This window comes from Centrocercus urophasianus, unplaced genomic scaffold (genome assembly GCF_019232065.1).
Source record: "Centrocercus urophasianus isolate 14NV4802_14NV808 unplaced genomic scaffold, USGS_Curo_1.0 seq_15, whole genome shotgun sequence".
Classification (NCBI taxonomy): Eukaryota; Metazoa; Chordata; class Aves; order Galliformes; family Phasianidae; genus Centrocercus; species Centrocercus urophasianus.
In genome coordinates, this window is record NW_024884697.1 from 13,038,957 (window position 1) to 13,061,034 (window position 22,078).

A 22,078-nucleotide genomic window follows, 5' to 3' on the forward strand; every position below is an offset into this window, starting at 1 on the left:
ATTTAATTGTTCCCTTGACTGGTGGGATCAGCGATACTTGGATTTTTTTGTTAGCTCCGTGCTTATGGTAAGGAATGTCTTACTGCTTATCATTTCTTTAAATAATAACCCTTAACATCTTTAATCTCCATTATTTCTATTGCATTCATCCCTGTAATATGTATAAATTTGGTAGGGATGCATACACGCTCTAAAAATCCAATCTCAGTTACAATTAGTGGGAAATCAGCTTTCTAAAATAGTTCAACAGAGTCATAGCTATAAGTGGAGATAAATTTTGCTAACTTTAGATCAAGAAACTGAATACTCAAACGCAAAGATTTTTAAGTCAAAGACTCAAACTATTCTGGAAAGTAAAGTCAGAGCACCAGGAAAACAATACCAGTTGCTCATCCCTCTTTTATACAATTTCAGAACCTTTAGAGTTGGAAGGACCTCTGAAGGTCATCCAGTCCAACTCCTCTGCAACGAACAGGAACATGCATAGTCACATCAGGTTGCCCGAGGCGTTATCCAAGCCTCACCTGGAAGGTCTCCACGGACGAGGCATCAACCACAACTCTAGGTAATCTGTGCCTGTCCCTCACCACTCTCACCATAAAAGGTTTTTTCCTTATATCTGCCCTATTTGAGCTTGAATCTACTCTCTTTGAACGTGACTGTAAGCAAAAATCTGTATAAAAATGTTGACCTTAATTAACTAAAACGTTGATTATAAAATCTTTCTTTCTAGAAAATGAAAAACAAAACAACAACAACAACAACAAAAAAAAATCCCAAAACACAACAGTCAAGCAATAAAGGTGACTTAAACAATACAAGGCTTATATCACTTTATAAGAACATGGGAATCATTATCCAGCAACAGTTTGCTATCCAGTCTTCAAAGTAGTGAGTTTTGCAGAAATCAAAAATAAAAAGCCTCTAATAAATTATGGCTATATCCCACGAGATAATGTGATGCTCTTTCAGAATTCATATGCTTCCAATTTAATGGTTGGTCAGAAACTTAAAAACTCCAAATGTGTGATTATTTTTGTTTTTTAATTTCAGAGTAGACAGTTCCATTCTAGAACCTAATTTGAGTACCAGAGAACCAACTACACTAGCCCAGAGAAATGTCAGTCCTCATCTTAGGGGTAGATACCCACCTTACAAAGTCTACTTCAACTTCCGCATTGTCTAAAGCTTATTTTCTTTAATCCATCTGATATAGAGAAGTTGTAAATACAGAAGTATTAATTCTGTTCTTAAAATAACTGTCGGCAACGAGGGATGAAGAAAGAGAAGATAGCTCACTGACGCATTGCAAAATATGATAAGGAGTGTTCCACTATTGTTCTCCATGAATGATATAAGTTGTAAATGTTTTCATTATCCAAGCTGCAGTACTTTAAGAACACAATTTACACTTAGTCATTGCAAGTCTATTAATTAAACTATGTTTTTCTAATTTCATCCAGAAAGTACCTTAATTGCCAATATACTTGAACGAATTTCCAGAAACTTGAGTTGAAATCCAAACAAGACATTAAGGAGCGTAAAGTTCTCATAAAACCAAGTCATTAGCACTATCAGTATTCTGAAATTAGCCTCTCATATATTACATTTCTGTTCCTAAAAACTAAACCACCAAAGAGCACTGTAATATTATATAGTCTGATTGCCATAAAGTAATAACTTATTTACATTTGACTGCACAGCTAAATTACCTTTTGATATGCACAAGGAAATGTTAATATGGTGCTAAATAATAGCCGAGATGGCTTTGTCAAAACCAAATCATGCCAAACCAAAGTAATCTATTTCTGAGACAGAGTAATGCAACTTTGAATAAGAGATGGATAATACGTTTTGACTGGGAGCACAGCTGACACTATTTTACATGACTTTCTCATAAGCAAGCCAAGAAAACACGGTCCAGATTGAACTGTCATAAGATGGACATAAAGAACCAGGTTACAATTATAAAGACAAGTAACAGGCATTGGACCACTGTTTTTAATTAAAGAAGCATCTTCGTTGCTTTTTTTCTCACTTAGGGACTTAAAAGCAGCAGGAGATTATTAAAATGTGCAGATGACAATAAGCCACAATGATACACTTCTCAAACTGGACAGGCCTAGAATTCAAAAAACACAGGCATTACAATCTGTTTAAACTGAAATGACACAGTAAGGTATGTAGAATGTGAATTCCACTCATATCAACATGAGATCTTTCTGGTACGGGTGTGCATATTTTTTAAAGTCTGTCTTGTATTAAAAACATTAATGCAGTGCTTATCAGTAGTTGTTACAGTAGTAAGTTGGTAAATAAAAAAGGCCTACAAGAAGGAAGGAGAATGGAAATGGGACATCCTGAACTGTACACTGAAACAGAAATTAGTTTTGCCATCCTTACTCTGAACTGTCAGTGCCAAGGTAAAACACTTCCACATATGTATAAAAAACTGAAAGGGTTACTGACAATGAGTCTTGACTAAAGTGGTGTTAGGAAAACTACTGCAATTACAACTTGCTTCCTCATTCATTATTAAAATTCAGCTGCCATCCCCTCTGTATTTTCCCTTGTTGAACAATGCATAAATGTGAACTTAACTAACATGAAATATAAATAAGGCCACAATGAGTTATGGAAAACAAAGATGCTAGCACACCTTATAGAAACTGAAATGCATAATACCATTATACAGGAAAACGTCACAGTGTTTTAGAACATTTAGTACTTCTACCTGGGGCATAGAGTATTTAGTAGTATAATTTCCAAAGGAAAAGAAAAGGGGAATTAATTGCTTGTTCATAAAAAATTTATATAGATATGATAGAAATAGTCTTTAAAGAAGTTTAGTGTGCAAGAGTAATTATATCCAGGCACAGTTATGTGTCAAGATGCAGGATTAAGTTCCTGCTCAACATGCAACTACCAATGCATAATGTATGAGGTAATTTGAGAGTAGGGAAAAGACTTCAGCTGTACAAGAAAGAACTACTCTAAGAACTACTTTTTAGTTAAAGCTAATAATCTAACTCTTTTTTAAAGTTCTTATCATTTGTTTTAGAGTTACAAGAAAAGATCTACAAACAGAAGTAAAATCTATACTAAAGATTTTCTTCTCTGATGATAAAATCCCAAAGATATTCCCTACAATTATGGAATTTCTAAACTGAACAGAGTCATTCCAAATTACGCACAGAGTTGATTATAAACAAATTTGCATTTTAAAATAATATGCACAAGAAAACAGTTTTCAGATGTTCATACACTTGAGTGTCATTTCCATGATTCACTTTACATTTGCAGTAGATTTCCTGTGTCAACCACCTTAGACCAAAGACTACTTTATTTACATGGCTATGATGTGGTTTCTTGCACTAAGTTTTTCAAAGTCAAGACTGCTCAATATTGAAGAGTTGACCATTCATCAAACCCCTGCTTTAAAATGTAATTTGCAACTTAAAATATTCATTCTGTTTCATACCTTACAGTTCAGATTCTAATGAATTGAAGTCTGAGTCTAGCACTGAGTCAGATTGCAAGAGCAGGAGATTTCTTAGCTCAGCATAAAAATCTAAAAATTCATTAATTTTACTATTGCTTTAAGTTACATAAGAATTTATGAAGCACTGAAATAACCTAAGCTTGATATGGTGATGCCTTCCCACCACCCTGTACAGAAGATATGGTCAGAGGGCCTTCAGGAAGAGTGCTATTTGGCACTAAGAAGAAAAATAGCACTGATCGTGAGACAGATTTAGTTGATTCAAAGGTGTGGTGGAAGTGTTGCTGCCTGGGGAAATTAAAGGGAGTGAATTTTCCAAATACACAGAAGAATGGCCACTAACACCACAGAAACAGAAAATGTTTTCTGTTGTGCAAGGATTGCTTGTATTTACTTGTACAGCATTTTGTAAAGCAAATTCCTAGTTAAAATTTTAAAAGGAGATAAAACAAGAATCATGTAGAAAGGAGAACAGAATGAAAAAAGCTCATGCATTAAGTTCTCCTTAGGCAGAAAAAAAATCTGCAGCAAAAAGCAACTGAGCGACAGTAATTTCATACCAAGATTTTCTACTGGGTGATGCATCAGTGCTTCAGGAATACAACTTTATATATGCAGTAACAGAAAAAAGCTATAATAAATAAATACTGACCTAGATCTGATTTCAGGAAAATACTTCATCTAACATTAATAATAAAGAACAAGGTGGCTTAAGGTTTCTTGAAATAAATTCAGGCATATACAGTAATAAATGCAAGAATAGCATTAAGAACCCTCTATTTTTTATTATTTTTATTATTATTTTTTTTTTACAATACCAATTTCATATTGCAAGATATCTGAATTTTGGGGAGGACAAGAAACCAGAAAGGCTTCATAACAACAATCTCAGGGGAACAGTAAAACCTGCAGTGCAGGAGAACATATGGCACCCTCCCATCTTCCTCGCTAGTAACTCCTACTCCAGCACACATTCCTCCCCAAATGAATATACATTTTAGCTTTGCTCACATACAGTGCTCAAGGAGGGAGGGGGAAAGACCGATTGCAGTTCATTCTCCTTCTTCCTCCCTCTTGCAGAAAAAGAGTTACATGAAAACATGCACCCTCTGAGCTCTGGGGAGGGAAGATGCATCAGCATCCAATAGCCTTTGTTAAATGAATACTTTACAATCAGGAAGATGAAACAAAAATACCAACATGCTGCCCACCTCGCCTGCAGCGTGGGCAAACACTCCCATGCTCACATTCTCTGAGACTAATAGAAGCAGCAGCAGGGGTGTGTGATTTGGCACAGTTTGGCAACCAGGCTGCAAAGGATAAGCTTTAGCATGAGCTAATTTTTGCTAGATAAAGCAAATACTATCATGGCTATCTTTGCAACCCTTTTATCGCTGCAATACTGTAGCAACACTTCTTAAAATGGGGGCTTCCTTAATGCACGCTCCCCTACTTTCCAAGTAGCCTTGTGCTCCCAACAGCGTTCACCAAGGAATTCCTCGTTCCTTGTCGAGCCATGAAGCCTTCCCTTTCGGAAAGCAGGCCACATATGGGGCAAAACTGTACATCCAAAAATGAACCAGGTGAACCTGCAAAGACCCACACAGTTGGATCTCCAGCTTGAACACTTCAAAAATTGCAGGGCTGCTGTTTAAGTAGCAGGAACGCTGGATCTGCCTTGGGATTTAAGTGGAGTGTAGAAACGTAAGATAGAAATTAAGCTTTATCAGTTTAAAAAATAACACAAACTTATGAACATTCATCAAACCCCAAAAGCAAAAACAATCTATTCCTTTTTTGTTGTTTTTATAGCATAAATGTTAATTTTATACCACTCATTGCAGCTGTCTGAATATATATACATTTTCAGACTAGAAAACACAAAAGAGTACCTTGCCAGAAGAAAAATAGCAAAGGAAAAAAAGGACAGCAAAAACAGTGACAGGGAAAGTCATTAAAAGAGATCATGGCACAAACATGTTTGGAATATCAGACATAGTTCTCAGTTATTCAAAGCTTTTGATAAAAACAGACTCGTATGTGGACTATTTTCAGTTAACTATCTATAGCAGACACGTTTGCAACACTATTATTATTTATTTAAGTTAATTCAATCTCTTCCAAAAAAAAATTTAAGATAGGAAGAAAAAAGAAAAAGCAACAACAATTCCCAATTAGTTATTAGAATTTCAGCCAAAAAACATCATAAACACTTGCACGACCGTGTGCACCACATTCATATCACATGAATTATTTAAGTTGTATTAAATATGCATGTCTGTATCCAAGCAGGTTTTTCTTGAAAACTCCAGTCTTCAGCTTTCTGCTATTTTCAATATTTGCTTAAAGGCAGTGTTTCTTACCCTTGCCTCACATCAACTAATTATGAATTCCTTACACCATAGTTACTACCTGCCACAGAGAAGATGGAAAAAGGGGAAACTGTTTCATGATTCATTTGCTATTTGTAGCATCTTATTGGAAGTGTCTGCTTTGCAGTTTGATGAAAGCTACTCTATCAAACACATGTTCAGCACAGGCACAACTAGTAGCTAAGGGCACTAACAGATGATGAGCTAGAAACATCTGTCTGCCAACCCACTTAAACCCAATAACCCACATCTCCTGCAGTGGGGTCTTGCAGACAGTAATTGTGGAGCTAGAAAGGAGGAGGCAACTTCTGGTTTTGCCATGCTTGCCTGAACCCTGGAATGATCAACAGGAACACCTAAGACAGAAACACAGAGCTCTCAGGTGGCAGGTTCAGCTGAGGTCACAGTCTGAAAATCAACAGAGGTCTGACAGGAAGGTGACCAGTATGGGAGTACAGAGACTTGTCTTAAACGTGTGTACAGCAAAGTGCTGTGACCTAATAGGCAACAAGATCATTCAGTTTCTCAGTTCTCTGTTTTAATATGATCGTAAGGAAGAAAAAAAATCCTTAATCTTGGTCTAATCAAATTTGAAAGTTTGGCTGAAGCCATAGCCTAAATTCTAGTCCTCAGTAAGTATCTCAAACTATTCTCTCACAAAAAAAAAAAAAAAAAAAAAAAACTAAAATTTACCTTCATGTTACAATGTTTATTCTACTTTCATTGCAGTGCATTTGGAAAGATGAGCAATTGCAGTTGCAGATATTACTGGATTAGAAAACAAGCTTCCAAGGTCCATTAAAGAACAAATAAATATTTTTCCTGTGTGAAAAAGCAGCATTTTCGTGAAACAGAGCCCATTTAATGGGCCACTGTCATCTCATTTTTAAGGCATAGAAACTTGCAAACTCAAATGTAAGAATGTTCCTCCTTACTTCTTGCCATTTAGAACTAGGTTGTGTTTACATATCTGCAGAGTAATGGTTGCTAATACCTGCCTAAACCAAGTACTACAGTTTGTGAAAAATTTTCTGAAATATGAGGCAAAAACGCAAACCAGAACCAATAATAAAAGAGGATCAATATTCAGAAAGTAGCACAACTCAAGGTCCTCTGCACATTATATTCCAATGTTGAGAAGGACAACATTACTTTTTGAAAATCCTCGTATTTTCGAAATATTGCTATTAAACTTGCCCATATGTTCAGACAACTACACTCCTCATGAATCTTCTATTTAATGGTAGCTAAAAATAATCCCAGAATACAGACATTTGAAAAGGCTATTATTTGTACTACATTAGCACAGCGCAGCCCCATTCAAAGACCAAAAACCTGTTACACTGAAAAGAGGAACTCACCATGAGTTACCATGCTACTTGCCTGTTTGTACTTACTTCACTTGTTCATTTCATTTCATTTTCCTTTCAGTACCATAGAAATTCCCACATACAGAATGCTTTAAAGATCAAGCATCCAAAATTACAGCAAATGTTACAGCAAATGAAAACAAACTGAGCTGTTATTACCTGAACCCACATTCACCAAGCCTCAGGTTAGACACTGAGATTCCTAACTGTTTCTTGATAAGGCTTTTATACCTTCCCTCTATGTAAATATAGGAGTTACGTATCTATTTATCTCAAATCAAGAGGCATATTTTATATCTTCTTGATGTTTTTACACTCAAAGCATATCTTCTCTAATTTAGCAAACATGATCTGTTAAGAAAGAACAGTCAAGCATCTAACAAAGCAAACACTACTAGCACTAGCATGTTTCTTTGTCTTTTTTGGATTATCACCTTTAATTAGATTCCCCTAAACAAAACAGCACGCATTTCAGCAGGGTCCGATTGATCTTCTCCTTCTAACCACACAAAGTTCTTTCTTGTGCTGCTCTCACAGTGCTCCAGGAAGAAAATATATGGCTGCAGTGTAACATGGAGATGAAGCAATGACTGCAGATGAGCATTAGAGATGACCTACTGGCACTTTTTTGTTGCAGTAGAACATTTGAAGAAGCATGAACAAACAGGAATAATTTGTAGTTTCTATTTTGCTGTGGATTTGGAAATGTTTTCGAACTCTACAGAAAACAACACCTGAAGAATTATGCACAGAAACACTTATAATATTTTTTTATTATTAGTGCTGCCACTAATGCGATATTTCAATAAGAGTTATGTGGATGTTCTATCGTTTGTTTTAATGCACACTTTTAGCCCTCACATGGAGAGGTTGCAAGCTGCAAAATATAAGTGAACTATATTGAAGCCAGACATTCATTTTCGCTTTTCCAAAATTCAAAACATTCTATCATCTGTTCCTATGGAAACTGAAGGGATATTCTAGGTTATATCAGTATCAGCCGATTATGTTGCAGAGAAATCTGCGGTTTATTTTAATCCATAGTTCAGAAACATAAATTCATACTTAGTGTTTAGCTTGATGATTTTGAATCCCTGAAGCATGGTTAGCACTTCAGATCCATTAGATCACACTTTAAGATAAAATGAACTCTTTTTATTCCAGATTAGTAAAGCCACCATTTCTAAGGTTTGGTTAATCCCCATGAAGTTTACCATTCCAAAGCAGCACATAAGTAACATGCGCTTAGAAGATACACTTCCTGGTTGCTAGATGAGCCATACGTTGCTATATCACATCTTAACAGAATAAGGAAGATATAATTTAGATTTATTGAAAACTCCTTCAGTACTGCCATGCTCCAGATGGCCAGATGAAGGAATTTGATTTAGCAAGTTAACGAGATCATGAAAACCATAACCATAATACTGAAGATGAAAAATAAAATTGAATAATGCAACATGAATACATTTCTGTGACAAAGGAACTTAAAGGTTAGAATGAAGTAGAGATACATAAACACATGAAATGAAAATGCTCTATATGTATACAGAACTATTGCAAAACAAAAAACAAAAACCAGCTTAAGCTCCAAGGATTTTAATTAAACAGACTGAAGTGCCAGAAAGGATAACTGTGATTATTGACAATGAAAGCCAATATGACATGATGAAATTTCTTCTGTGTCTACATTAGAATTCCAAACAGCAACTGAGTGGCTAATGAGAAAAAAGAAGAAAAAAAAAAGCTTTGAATCTCATCCTCAGTCTTCACTAAGCAAAACTAGATGACGTAAAGTTAAGTATAGCTACCACCCTCACTGTATTCCAGAAGTAGCAAATAGGTACAAACTTTCCTTTTTTACAGATAACATACATAGTCTTCTCACTCTAGATTCAACTAATTGACTTCAAATCAAAATCAAAAATGCCTTCCATTTCTATAACATATCATAGTCAATCACTTTATTATGGAAACTAGACTGAGACAGCTTTTTCACCAGGATGTCCTCCAGGGAATCCAGATTACAGGATAAAAAGGAAACATAACAGCTACTGCCTGATGCGTACCATACTTGCTAAATTTTTGACAGTGACAAAGTTACATCCCAACTTCTGGCTTTCAAAGTAGAAACAAATGTCAGAACAACAAAAAAAAAAAAACAAGAAGAAACATTGGCTGCTCTTTGACTTCAAAAAAATGTATAATCTGGGTAGCATTTCAACTCCAAGTTTTCCATACTTTTTATGAGGACAGCCCACAGTATATGGATACAAAGATGGTCATGAACGAACTGGGAATTATTTGCTCATATTTTTTCTACTTTATTTTCTGTTATAACGATCACTTTGTATTTACACAATTAGATGCAAAATGAAATCAATTTCCATTTGCATCATCTTATAAAAATTTTTTTTTAATAGGATAAAATCTGGTAGCTGGCATGAAAAAGCAGCAATGGGCAGGGGAAAACATCCAGAAGTCAAGCTTTTCTTTCGAGTAGTGCAGGACATCAGTGTGTGCAATACAGTACATCCTAAGCTGAATCAACCAAAGATAGAAGTTAAGAAGCCCACTCAACTGTGGGTCACGCTAAGAGTCATTCTACTTTGACATTACACTTTGTTCTACAATCAAGCACTGTTCCACAGACTGGACAGCTTTAGACAGCACATTCATATACCTGTACAAGGTCTATACCAAAGACAACCAAGAAAGAGAATGCTTTAATAAAACACATAATCTTATTGAAGTATGTAAGATTAGTAATTAGAAATTCAAGTTCACATGCCCTTACTCACACAGTACTGCTACAAAAGCCACGTGTTTGGCAGCAATTATTAGAAATAACTCAAGAATGCAACATTATCATTCTTTGTGGGTTTTGCCACAAAAAAAAAAAAGTGAAAATATCTTTTCACTGAAAAACTGAATTGAATCAATGCCAGCCATTTTTGATACGTAAATACCTTGAGCACCTCCAAGTGCATCTGCATGCCTGGAACATGCTGCCTCAGGGTAAGAAAGACTATGTATTGCTTAAGATCCTTGACATTATATTAAATGCCAGCCTACGAAGGATTTAAGATTAATTTCACCAATCTTGCTGTAACATGGCAAGTTGTACTACATAAGCACTCAGCTCAGAGGATCCTGATATGAAACAACGTGTACTTTCTTGATGATCACCTCCAGAAAAATGCTCAGTTATATGCATACTACTCCCACCAATCCCTTAGGGACAGCAATAGAGATCCTTGACATGAGATTAAATGCTGGTCTGAGAAGGAGATCAGATTACTATCCCAATCTTGCTGTTCTACTGCAAAATGTACTACTAAGCACCTAGCTTAGATGACCCTGATTAGAGATAAATTGAGCAACTTTTTGATAAGCAATTTCTAGAACACTGGTTAATTATGCAGATACTTCATCCTTCAATCACTTGTTCTCAGGCGCTAAGTAGCATTAGACTAGAACAATTATATGTCTAATCAATAATTTTAAATTAAAAAATGAAAGGAAAAAATGCTGTAGTTGTTCTAAAGCCAATTCAACTTAGAGGAGAGACTCAGTATGAAGTGGAATGCAAAACAGATCACAATAAATCCTACTCAGTCAGATACAATATGGAAATTCAAAATACCCCCAAATATGTTCAATTTGGCAAAATTATAAAGATTACATTGAAAGTAATTGAGACATTTGTGCTCAGATTGTAGTGTTTACATATTCATCTTGTTTACATCTTGCAGAAATAGAGTTTAGGATTATTTTTGTTTGCTTGCTTTCTTCCCTCTTTATTCTATGAGATTATAATTAGGACAGCTCTTAAAAAAATCATATACTAAAGAAAAACTGCAGACAATTCAACATTTGAACAAAGGAGATTATTTTTTGCTTTCTCTAATACAATCAAGAAATTTCACTATAGGGACACCAGGAACTTTCACTATTTTGAATGAATCTAGCTCTCACTAGATTTATGCTAGGTAGAAAAACAAGGAAGTTTTTTGTAACATAAACTGTGTTTAGGGTGCATAATCAAGGAATTCTGAGTTCTGCTCTCATCTTCACATCATGTCCTGTTTGACCTAAATATGTTTTATTCTGTATTCAGTGATACCATGATCCTAACAAATAAACAAAGTTTATATTGGTAAGGTCAAAAGCAATAGCATAGGTTCCTAACCCATTTCACACATACTAGTACAAAGCCTGCAAAAATCTACCCTTCTTACTTAGAGACGCCCCATAACTGTGGTAAAAGCATTAAACCTAGTTCACAACTTGTGCTACATCTTAATAGAAGTAAAGATGGGAGAGATGGGTATGTATTCTTTTGTGTACACATTACCTGGCCCTTTATGCTATCAACAGTTTAATTACCTGAGGGAACTAAGTGTGGGCAACCACCTGTCCTGGCTGTAAGATGAAGTCTAGCACTAAGCATGATAATATAAAAGAAAGGAGTTGAAGCATGAGCTAAGATGTGGAGTAAGTTTTCTTTCTATGTATAGCAGCCACAATACTGTCCAGCAGAACTGTCTATAAAGGATTGAGTGGTTTCTCTTGTTGTGAGTAATTTACTATTCATACATACCTTACACAATACACTTGCTGAAAAAAGTGGTGTCTAAGGAAAATTTAGATCATTTTACCTAGAGTTCCTCCTGTAAGCCAAAGAAATGCAGGGGACACTTCATGTGGTTGCAAGACAGCTACGTACCTTCTCTTGTTTTCTTGTTTTTAGGCAGAAAACACTGCTGTATATTCTAAGAGACTGACCAGAGCATATAATAATGCTCTGGTTGTATCTCTGTTAAAGCCGTCTCTCCTGATTTCTACACTATCTGCTATGAGCCTGCTTAAAGTGTGAAGGAAAGCTATGAAGAAATGCAGGACTAAACAGTAAGAACAGAATTTGAATCAATTTTCTTGATGCTGCTCATGACAGAGCATTAATCTGTACTATGTACACCAGGAGTGGGTAACAAAGCATACAATGCAATAAAAAAAATGCCTGTAGCCATTGCTACATCCACTTGAATGGATTTACCATTATTTGCTTTACTTTTGCCCACAGGAGCAGAGAAGGCTTACTGTTTCTAAAAGGATTAGGAAGACAAGCATGGTTGGCAGCTCTATGAAAACCTGTTCAATCTAGAAATGTTGAGTGACTCTTCTGGTTTATACTCAGATGGCAGCTTTAAAGTTACTGCTGTGAGCACACATAGAAGCCTTTGCTTACATCATAGAATAATAAACTCTTTAGAGTTGGAAGGGACTTTTAAAGGTCATCTAGTCCAAATTCCCTGCAATGAAGAAGGACATGCACAGCTAGGTCAGGTTGCCCAGGGCCAAGAGTGTGGCTTTAAAGTCTCCAGGGATGGGGCATCAACCACAGCTCTGGGCAACCTGTTCCAGCGCTTCACCACCCCCACTGTAAAAACCTTCTTCCTTATATCTAACCTAAGTCTATCCTCTTTAAATTTGAAGCCATTTCCCTTGTTCTATCACAAAAGACCCTGCTAAAGAGTCTGTCCCCTTCTTTCCTGTAGCTCTCCTTCAGATATTCAAAGGCCAGATCATTTTTGTGGTCCTTCTCTGGATGTGCTCCAACAGTCTCTCCTGTACTGAGGTCTCCACATCTGGACACAATATTCCAGCTGAGGCCTCACCAGCACAGAGTAGATGGTCAGGATCACCTCCCTCACCCTGCTGGCCATGCTACTTTTGATGCAGCCCAGGATACGGTTGGTCTTCTGGGCTGTGAGGGCACACTGCTGGCTCATGGACACCACCTGGACAAAATACACCTGCATTATTCTCAGCGGTACAGATCTGGCTACCACAATAGGAATCATCAAAAAGGCAGCCTATCTAAAAAATACTGTACTACAAAGCGCACATGAAAAGATGAAGATCCTATGCCCCTTTGTGGGAAATCTCAGGGCTAGGAAGGTATAAATGTAAACCAGGTTGTCAATAAACAGCTACAGTACTAAGAACCAAAGACACAGAAGCCGATGGTCGTATTTCAAACTCCATATTTCTTGGGCAATGTCTGCATGCATATTTTATAAAACACACTATTATTCCAACATTAAATCAGCAAACTGTATCCAACAACAAATCTGTGAGACATAGCCCAACATTACTTAATAAAAATACCCATTTCTGATAGGACTAAACACTAAAAATGTTCTTCTAAACAATCTTCCAAACTATCTCTCTTGCTAGAAACAGGCCCCTGGCTAAAGCACAACAAGCAAATCCTTTAATAATCTCTTGATTACCTGGATAGAGCCTGGAACACCTAATAAATCTGTCAATTTTTCAAGTAGAGCGGGATTGATTTCCCCAGGGTATTTTTGTCAGTTCTGTTTTAGTACTTAATATAAAGAGAAAATTATCAGAGAAGGTCAAATCTGACATGAAAAACTAGAAGGGGTCGACACCGATGAAGACTTTTGCTATGTTTAAAACAGATTTTTCTCAGCCCCTATCATCGTTCAGTCTTCATTTAACATAGTACATATTTCATAGCTTGTAACAAGCCCAATTCATGTTCAGCAACGTGCTCAAAAAGCCGGGAGTTTCAATATTTGAATAGTAATTACGCAAAAAACAGCATTTTTCTTTTCCCCTATCATTTTGCTATCAGTAAATAGTGAACGGTATTTACCACATTTACTTACAATGAGAGGTATAACACGATACATAATGATCATTTTAATCCTCAATTATCTAATGAAGCCAATTTAATTACGAGATTTTCCATTCCATTTATGTTCTGCTCTCATGTCAGCATCGAATACTACAAATAAATGCTACATTGCCTCACGAGGTTAACCATTTTTAACAAACAGCATAGAAACATCTTGTTCTAATACACTTTGTTTTCTAATTTAAAAAACAAAGCTGATAGGAACTTGTGCTAGATTTCTCCTCTTACTGTAGTACTGGAGATTAAAATATGTTGGGTTTTTTTAATAGCCAAGGGAATACAAATTTTAAAAACAGGCAAAGGGTCAGTACAAATAATACTACAAATAGTTAAATAACACACACAGTCAGGTTATTAAAAACGTAGATAATTACATTTAGTATAGAAGAATGTAATTATGAGTATAGTGAATATCTACCTCAAAGTCTACAATGCCTTTTAAAGTATTAATCGGAAATCCATCAAATCGTTTTGTTACATAACTGTACAGCTAAAATGCAGAAATCTTCTTAGTTTTAAGAAACTACATTTTCCAGAATTACCTGCAAAGCTTGGCAATATCAGCAATGTCATATACTGTGCTAAATACAAAATTCTCTTCATTAGCAGTTTTTTTTTATCACATTGTTTAGAATTCTTTTGTCCACACGAACTTCCTCACAAATTTTCAGGGTTAGGTCCTACAAAATGCTATTTTTGAAAATAAATATATTGCACAAAGCTACTTTTGTCAATTTCTCTGAATAGTGACATGTGAATCTGAATACTGATATGTGAATTACTTTCTCTTGAAAGTAAGATGGTTTTAAGTTTAACATCCATTAGAAAATGCAAGACCAAACAAAGGAAATCAAGTCTCACAGCACCTTTCAAACTTCACTTGTGAAAGGAAGTAAAAAAAGAACATGTATTTTACCTGAGTCTCCACACCTTGCTCAAGTAACCTTTTAGCCTGATTTTCTACCTCCAGCCGAGCTCTTGCAATAAAAAGCAGGTCATTTTCAATTACTTCTATTCCAGACAGATCTATCCCTTGAGAAAGGTAATCTAAAAAAGCAACAAAATATTGATAAGCTTGACATATAATAAAATGGAACATTTTAAACACATTAAAACGTTTAGAAATTGTAGTTAGTTCCAAAGAACATTTTTGCATAAAACACTTGACAACGGAGTATGCTGAAAGAATGAACTGTTCGAGAAAAACTGAAAATCAAAAGACTGTTACTCAAAAACATGCATATTTAATACATCTCATTTACCTCTCTAGAATCAGACACTTTGGAAAAGCTGTCAGTTCAAGGAATTCAAGAATCTCAGTTACGGTGCATCAAGGGGCAAGAAAGTCACATCCTTGTCCCAAAGGACTAACTATGTAACTGAACTTATCTAAACAGATGTTTTGATAAGCATAATTTTCTCTAATACCTGACAATCTCTACGTATTATGTGCTTATATGTTCAAATTATACTTCAAATACAAATTAAAATTCTAAACATTGCAGATAAATGCAAATATCACAAAATTTATTTTCATGATAGAAACCAGCTGTTCATCAGTACAGCATTCACATGTTATTCAGCAGGGCAGGTGAAAATCCACTGAAAGCTGACTTCTGTCACTGCCTACGTAAACATGGTTAAACCATTTAATCTTTCATTAACTGACACTTAGTAATTAGCGCACGCCAGCAAGTTGAAAATGCCGCTTTGTCCTTCTTTATCAAAGAAGTTTGAATCTGTGACAATCTTTCTCTCAGGTACACTCATTTTTTTTTAAAGGTCATGACAGTGATCTCTGTTCTTTCATCTACTTGGGCTTTTCATATGGGGCAATTTAAGATATAAAACATAACTTAGAGAGTAAAAATCAGTTTTTCACACCAACTGAGATACATCACCTCTATGCTACCAGTTCCCTGCTACTGGCTCCCTGCCTGGTCTTGCACTCCTGATGTGCCCAAACCCAATCAGTGACCCATTCCAGAAAGAAGGGCTGGAGGACATCTTTTCTCAGATGGCTTTTGTCTTTCTGTGGTAATCTCTCACAATGCAAGAACTGATTACTCAGCCCTCAGCAGGCTAATCAAGACCTACAGCTTAGATTGGGCTGTAACTCAAATCATTCAAATGTTATACAATTACGTTCATATCTATTGTAAACCAAACCAACTACAGCCACTGCTCTGAAATGCGTGTTCCTGGAATAGGAGAAGCATAACCTGAGTGTACTGTCTGTAGGCCCCTTCAAGAACAGATATGCCTCTTCACTCAAACCTCTGAATTACAACAGAAATTAGGTGAGAATCAGACATTATGTGTTGAACATCTCCGGATGCATTAGATGAGATCCACAGGGAATTATAAAAGCAGTCTAGCAGGGTCCTCAGTGAACCTTCAAAGTTGGACAATGTTGTTTTTTACTCCCCTTTTTGTTTTTCTGAGTTTTAAATCTTTTTAGATTTGAGTAAACCTAATTCAATTGTCAAGATAGGCTGGATCTTCACACTACTGCTTCTCTACAAGACAATACAGGACTCCTCACATTTACACATTTATCAGTGTTTTGCTGAATAAAGCATGAGTTCCACTCCTTCTTTTGAAAGAAGGAATAAAAGAAACTAATGGCAGAGGCATTTCACTCAGTGCCAGATACTTCCTTCACAATGTTTCACCATTTCCATTTATAACAATGACTTCCTGATAGTCATCTTCCCTTATGTCCTCCCAGTAAGTCTACTAAGGCATAGACTTATCCCTACTAGGCTAGCTGAGCTTTTAAATCTTAAATAAACTTTCACTTTAGTAACCAGTTATTTTTGTTTATTCACAATAAAGTGATCTAAGCATCAGACTCATTTTTGCAACCATATGTTTGTAACTGAACACAGAATTCCAAGCGGATCACTACACGGCTACAATAGAGAAGAGCCACTTGCATGTGAAAAACTCAGCATAAGGAACTGAAACAAAAAAATTTCCAGAAGTGCTGCATAAAGCTGAGTAAGGAATAAAGGAGATCAACATTCTTAACAGTACTATGTGCCAAATAGGCTTCACTCTACTAAGAATAGACCTGCAAATGCTTTTGTCTGCATGTACCCATTTAAAATTGATCACAGGAGTCAGAGGACAGGTGAGCAGCAGGGAGGTACATTTCATGTTGCACAGGCTGTTAATGAAGCCTGACACAAACACATGTTTACAAAGCTGTTTTTTGCTAGGGGCTATGACAATTCCTCTTACCCAGGTGAGAAGAACAATTTTTTGCTGTGACCAAGCTGCATACCCAAATGTGTTTTTCGTACGAACCTCTTAAAACTGATACTATACACTCAGTACTCAGTTACCAATCAACAAGTGTCTTGAATGTGAACATTATTTTTTTGACCTGTACTTGTCAGCTGACATAGTAAGATCGAAAAAAAAAAGTGAAAGAACTAGCCACACTTTACATCTACTGCCAAGCAGATTTTTGGCAACATGGTACTACAAAAGGTGCAAATATCATCAAAGACTCACCTATCCACCCAGCAAATAAGAAATTTGCTGTGGATTTCACTTTTATGATAAAATCACACCCTACACAAGCAGGCTGCTTAAACAAAACAAAATGTGGTCCTGATCTCCTAAATTCAAAGAAAAAAATATTGTGAAAGAGAAATAAAAAAGAGACTGTTTTTCCCTACTGTTTTTTTATCTCTAAACCTAAATTAGGCCATTTCAGGTGCTAAAAATCTAATCAGTCCGATGGTTTCATGAAAGGAACAGAAAGCCCATGCTGCTTTGGCTTCTCCAAATGCTCCATCTGTGCCTCAGACTGGCAGCCACCTCCTGCTCATCTGCCAAAATCTGCATCTTTGCTTCACATTCCCTGCAATCCTAACAAAATACTTGGGACGCAATGCATTTCTGTGGGACTTCTTAACAGACCGCCTTTCTGTGGGTCCAGTGGCTAGGCAGCCTGCTCTGGATGCTGTTAGCTACTGCTCTAAGCAGTAGAGAAGCCCCAGCAATCATATTATACTATTCTCAGATGATGAGCAGCTTTCATGTAGACAGTGAGTCTGCAGTAGAAATATCTGCAAGTGCTTTCCTGACCTTACTATATAAGAGTAGAAGCTGCAACACAGAACATATCTACACTTCTGTACTGCCACCAGTGAAGCTGTCACTGCTGACCACACAAGTGGAATGCAGCAGAGGCAGCTGACACATAGCCAGAACCTCAGTATATTTAGAATCCATAGTCACAGAACACTCGGAGATGGAATGGACTCACGAGGCTCACTGAGTCCAGCTCCTGGCTCCACACAGGACTATGCAAAATTCAAAGGGTATTTCTGAGAGCACTTTCCAGTGTATTTAAAATATTGTAGAGGAACTTGCATATTCCAAGCTGCTAGTTTTAGTTAAAAAAGAAAATATGTCACCTGAAGTGAGATACTACCAGGCACTAGCAAAAGCAGAATTCTTCTCCACGCATTTGTGCAGTGCCATCATCCAGTTTCTTGCTGTGCGCAGTCTCTAAGTAACTACACAGTCTAACCAGAGAATTTGTAGCCAAAGAAGTATGAGTGAAATGGTCTGTAAGGAATTTCTGTCTACATCTCAAAAACAAAGAAAGTGCAAAGGCTTATCTTCTAGTTAGCAGAGACTCTGGGGACTGGAGCCCAGTTAAAAATTTACCAGCTTTCCTCCATAAGAGGAGCTCCTCCATAGAGCTGGCCAATGTTCACAGCTCTGTTCTCAATCACTACCACAGGGTTAGCAGGACTTCCACACTTCTCCTGTCTTTCAACATAAAGCGTAGTAGATTTAGTAAGTTAACTATTTATATAAAGAAACACTTGTGCCTAAAATGAGTTAGGAACCATATAAACTACCACTACACTGCAGGGCTGCAGTCACGGCACGAACTGCCCTCACATCGGCAAGAGCTGAAGCATGCTGCCCCAATCACTTCCATGTACTGAAGCAAGGAAGGAAACTAGAGAAGGGAAATACGGTGCTGTTCCCATTCCTTCACCTCCCATTCCTCTGCTATCTGTGGTATTGCTTCCCTTCTAACTATCACACCTTATTAAGCTTGGAAAGAACAGCTGGAAATGACTTTTTAAGGACTTAAAATACAGACTGCCTGCTGAATCCTTCTCTTGAACAAAAAATATTATATGTCAAAACAAAATGCACTGAGCCCTAGGAATCAGTGACATTTAATGCACCTCAGCTAAAGAAAGGGTTAGTTTCTTGTATTTCTTAAAGGAAAAAGATTTTTGTCATTACAATTCCAAATTTTCTAGATTTATTAAACCTGAACAGTTTTCTAATCCACTGCCTGAGATGTTGCTTACAGCTATGTTTTTCAAACCATCATTTCCCAGGTAGTTATAGAAGAGGGGTTTAACAGACATAGATCTGATATGTATAATACACTAGGTAGAAAACAATACTCTGAGCAAGAGTGAGTTTTTCTGTCTCAACAATTTAGAATCTTTCTATGACACAATTTTCTTTTCTGACCTCGAACTTCACTGTGAAAATATATAATGAAGATTTTAAAAAATCTGAATTTTCTTAGTAAATATTCAAGCATTTGAAAAACAGGATAATGATGAAACTAGCATCACTATAAGCTTCTCAGAAACAGCACTATGCTCGTTATTTAAACTGATGACTTTGAGCTCTTGATGAAAACCAGAGAATCAACGGATAAGAAACCAGGACAGACAGTAACAAACCAATGTGATTAAACCAAGTCAGTCAAGAGGATACTTGAGCCAAAAGAGAAATCCTTCTGTGCTTTGAGATGCTGCATCAGCAACGCAACAAAAAGCAAAGTTACAGCAAAGTTCTGGAAGGGAATTAGAAGAGCTGAAGTGGATTCCCTATGAACAACTTACCCAATGAGTACATAGGAAGCAGACAAAGATAAATTAAGATGAAGCTATTGGGGGTAATTAAAAGAAAATATTCTTGAAATTCTCTACTATTTCTGTTTGCCTGTTTGAGGAATGTTTGGGGACTATTTCTTTTTTTAATTAATTGCTTTACATTACTTTCACATTCTTAGCTGAGGGAAAAGTTGGTGACATCTTGTAACATTTGTGTCCTAAGGCTGCTCTTTTTTGAAAATGAAGAAAAATCACAATTTTCTAAGAAACTACTACTCTCCCATCTGATGCACAATGCAGGCACAAAAGAGCCACTGCTGGCAAAAACGAGAGGACAGGTTACAACTTCCGCTCTTGGTGGAATGTAAATTGGTAGATGTGCACAAAGCCGAACCCAAATCACTATTTACACTACATATCTGCATTACAAAGAATTACAAGGAAAAGGACAGATACTGTAAAAGCACATAAAATCTTTCCTATGAGGGAGAAATATTCTGTAATGACAAATTCCATTCTTGAAGGGAGTTATTATGAATTTTAGTCTATATACCTACAGTCTATATACCTACCCTGCCTGGATACAAGCTCAAAACAAACACAATTAGTTGATTGATTTGTTAGAATTGCTGAGGATCAATTTGAAATTTTTTTCCCATCTACTTCTAAAGTACCTCAAAGTAATTTACTGATTCGAATGGGCCACAATCTCATCCATCATGGAAACTTCCATGGTCCTCACTGCAATGTTAACTACTGTACTTGCTAGCAAAAAGGAAAGATGGCATCATGTTTGCCCCAGTTAAATCCAAACCCCCAGCTTGGGAAGCTGTTAGGCCTACTAAGTTCATTTGTTTTTAATAATGCAGGTAATATAAAACTAAAAAAACTCCTAGAATTTAGCTTAAGAGCCTGATACCCTGGCAGAAACCCAATGCTCATCTACTGGTTAAATCAATCTATTATTTTATATTCCATCTTTATTCCTTAAGTGGAATAGATGGATAACCTAACCTAAGGAACAGCCTGCTTTCTGTAGGTGCTTACATTTCCTATGCAATTGATACATAGAGCAGGTGGGGAATGGCAAGAGCAGGCACATTTGTAGGTCTTCAAAAATGGAAGCTGGTGCCTCAGAAAAGATTCTTTCTCCATGATCTGCTTTAAGCAAAATAATTCTCTGCATAGGCTGAAATGTCTGCCCCAAACCCTGCAGCAGGCTCCTAAGCACTTGCTGTAGCAAGGCTTATATTAAGTCTTTAAATCAAGGGAAATGGATTCCACTACAGTTAATATGAAACAATATCTTATAGTCATTTTATACAGTGTGAGCTTTTCTGAAAAAAAGTTGTTTATTCCTATAAAAATTGTGTAAATTATGGTGCCCTGTGAGGTGTTCAAAATAAGAATGTTGCTCTACACTGTGCTGTATAGAGTACACAGTATACTTTAGATATGCTTTAGACACTGATCAATTTTGAATCTTAAAAGACTGATTTTGAAACTTTTATGAAGGGATTACGAATTCATTACAGGAGAGGAAGAAAATTTTAATGCCAGCTACTCACAAATTTCCTGCTGTCCTTCCTTCATTTTCCTACACATCCAGATTCCTGCAAAATTCTCCTTTCCTCTGTGAAAGAACTGAGAATAAAATATCTCTCTACCTCTAAAATGCCATTAAGTTCCTATGAAAACTGATCTTTATTTAACCAATTTCTCCCATCTTAAAAATTAACTACTCGTATGCATAATACATAAGGTTTAGCATTTCAGCTGTCTGAGCAACATTAAGGGAGGCAAAACCATCCTGCTGGAGCCAGAAGCAGAACGGGGCCAGTGTTACTGTGCTTCTATTTGCTTTCCTGGGCAGCGTGCTAACACACTCATGCTGTTTAAGTCCAGAAAAGGAAATAAAGTATTATACAATCAGGTACAGTTTCTCACAGATGCCCTTAGGGAAAGGAGACATGAAAACTGAAAACAAAGCAAAACTACTTCTCAGCCTTTCATATCAATCATATGCCAAGAACGTTTAAGTTCTAAGGAAATCAGGCCAACAGTACAAGAACCAAACTGGTGAAAGTAAATGATTCAAAGAAAGCATAAACCTGAACCACTCATTTAAACATGGGCACTCTACCTGTAAAAAGATCTCATCTGTCATCTACAGTGTGTTATTTTACCAGAGTAGGATTTCAGAACAAAAT

General features: G+C 36.5%; 1 protein-coding gene across 1 annotated transcript in view; it reads right to left on the reverse strand.

Annotated features, from left to right (window-relative positions):
* The window catches only part of COG5 (component of oligomeric golgi complex 5), a 182,346-nt gene that overhangs the window by 92,450 nt on the left and 67,818 nt on the right, over nt 1-22,078 (reverse strand). The window contains exon 7 of the mRNA XM_042816184.1: nt 14,891-15,021. Coding sequence (XP_042672118.1) covers nt 14,891-15,021 — 131 coding nt within the window. The remainder of the gene's footprint in view (nt 1-14,890; nt 15,022-22,078) is intronic.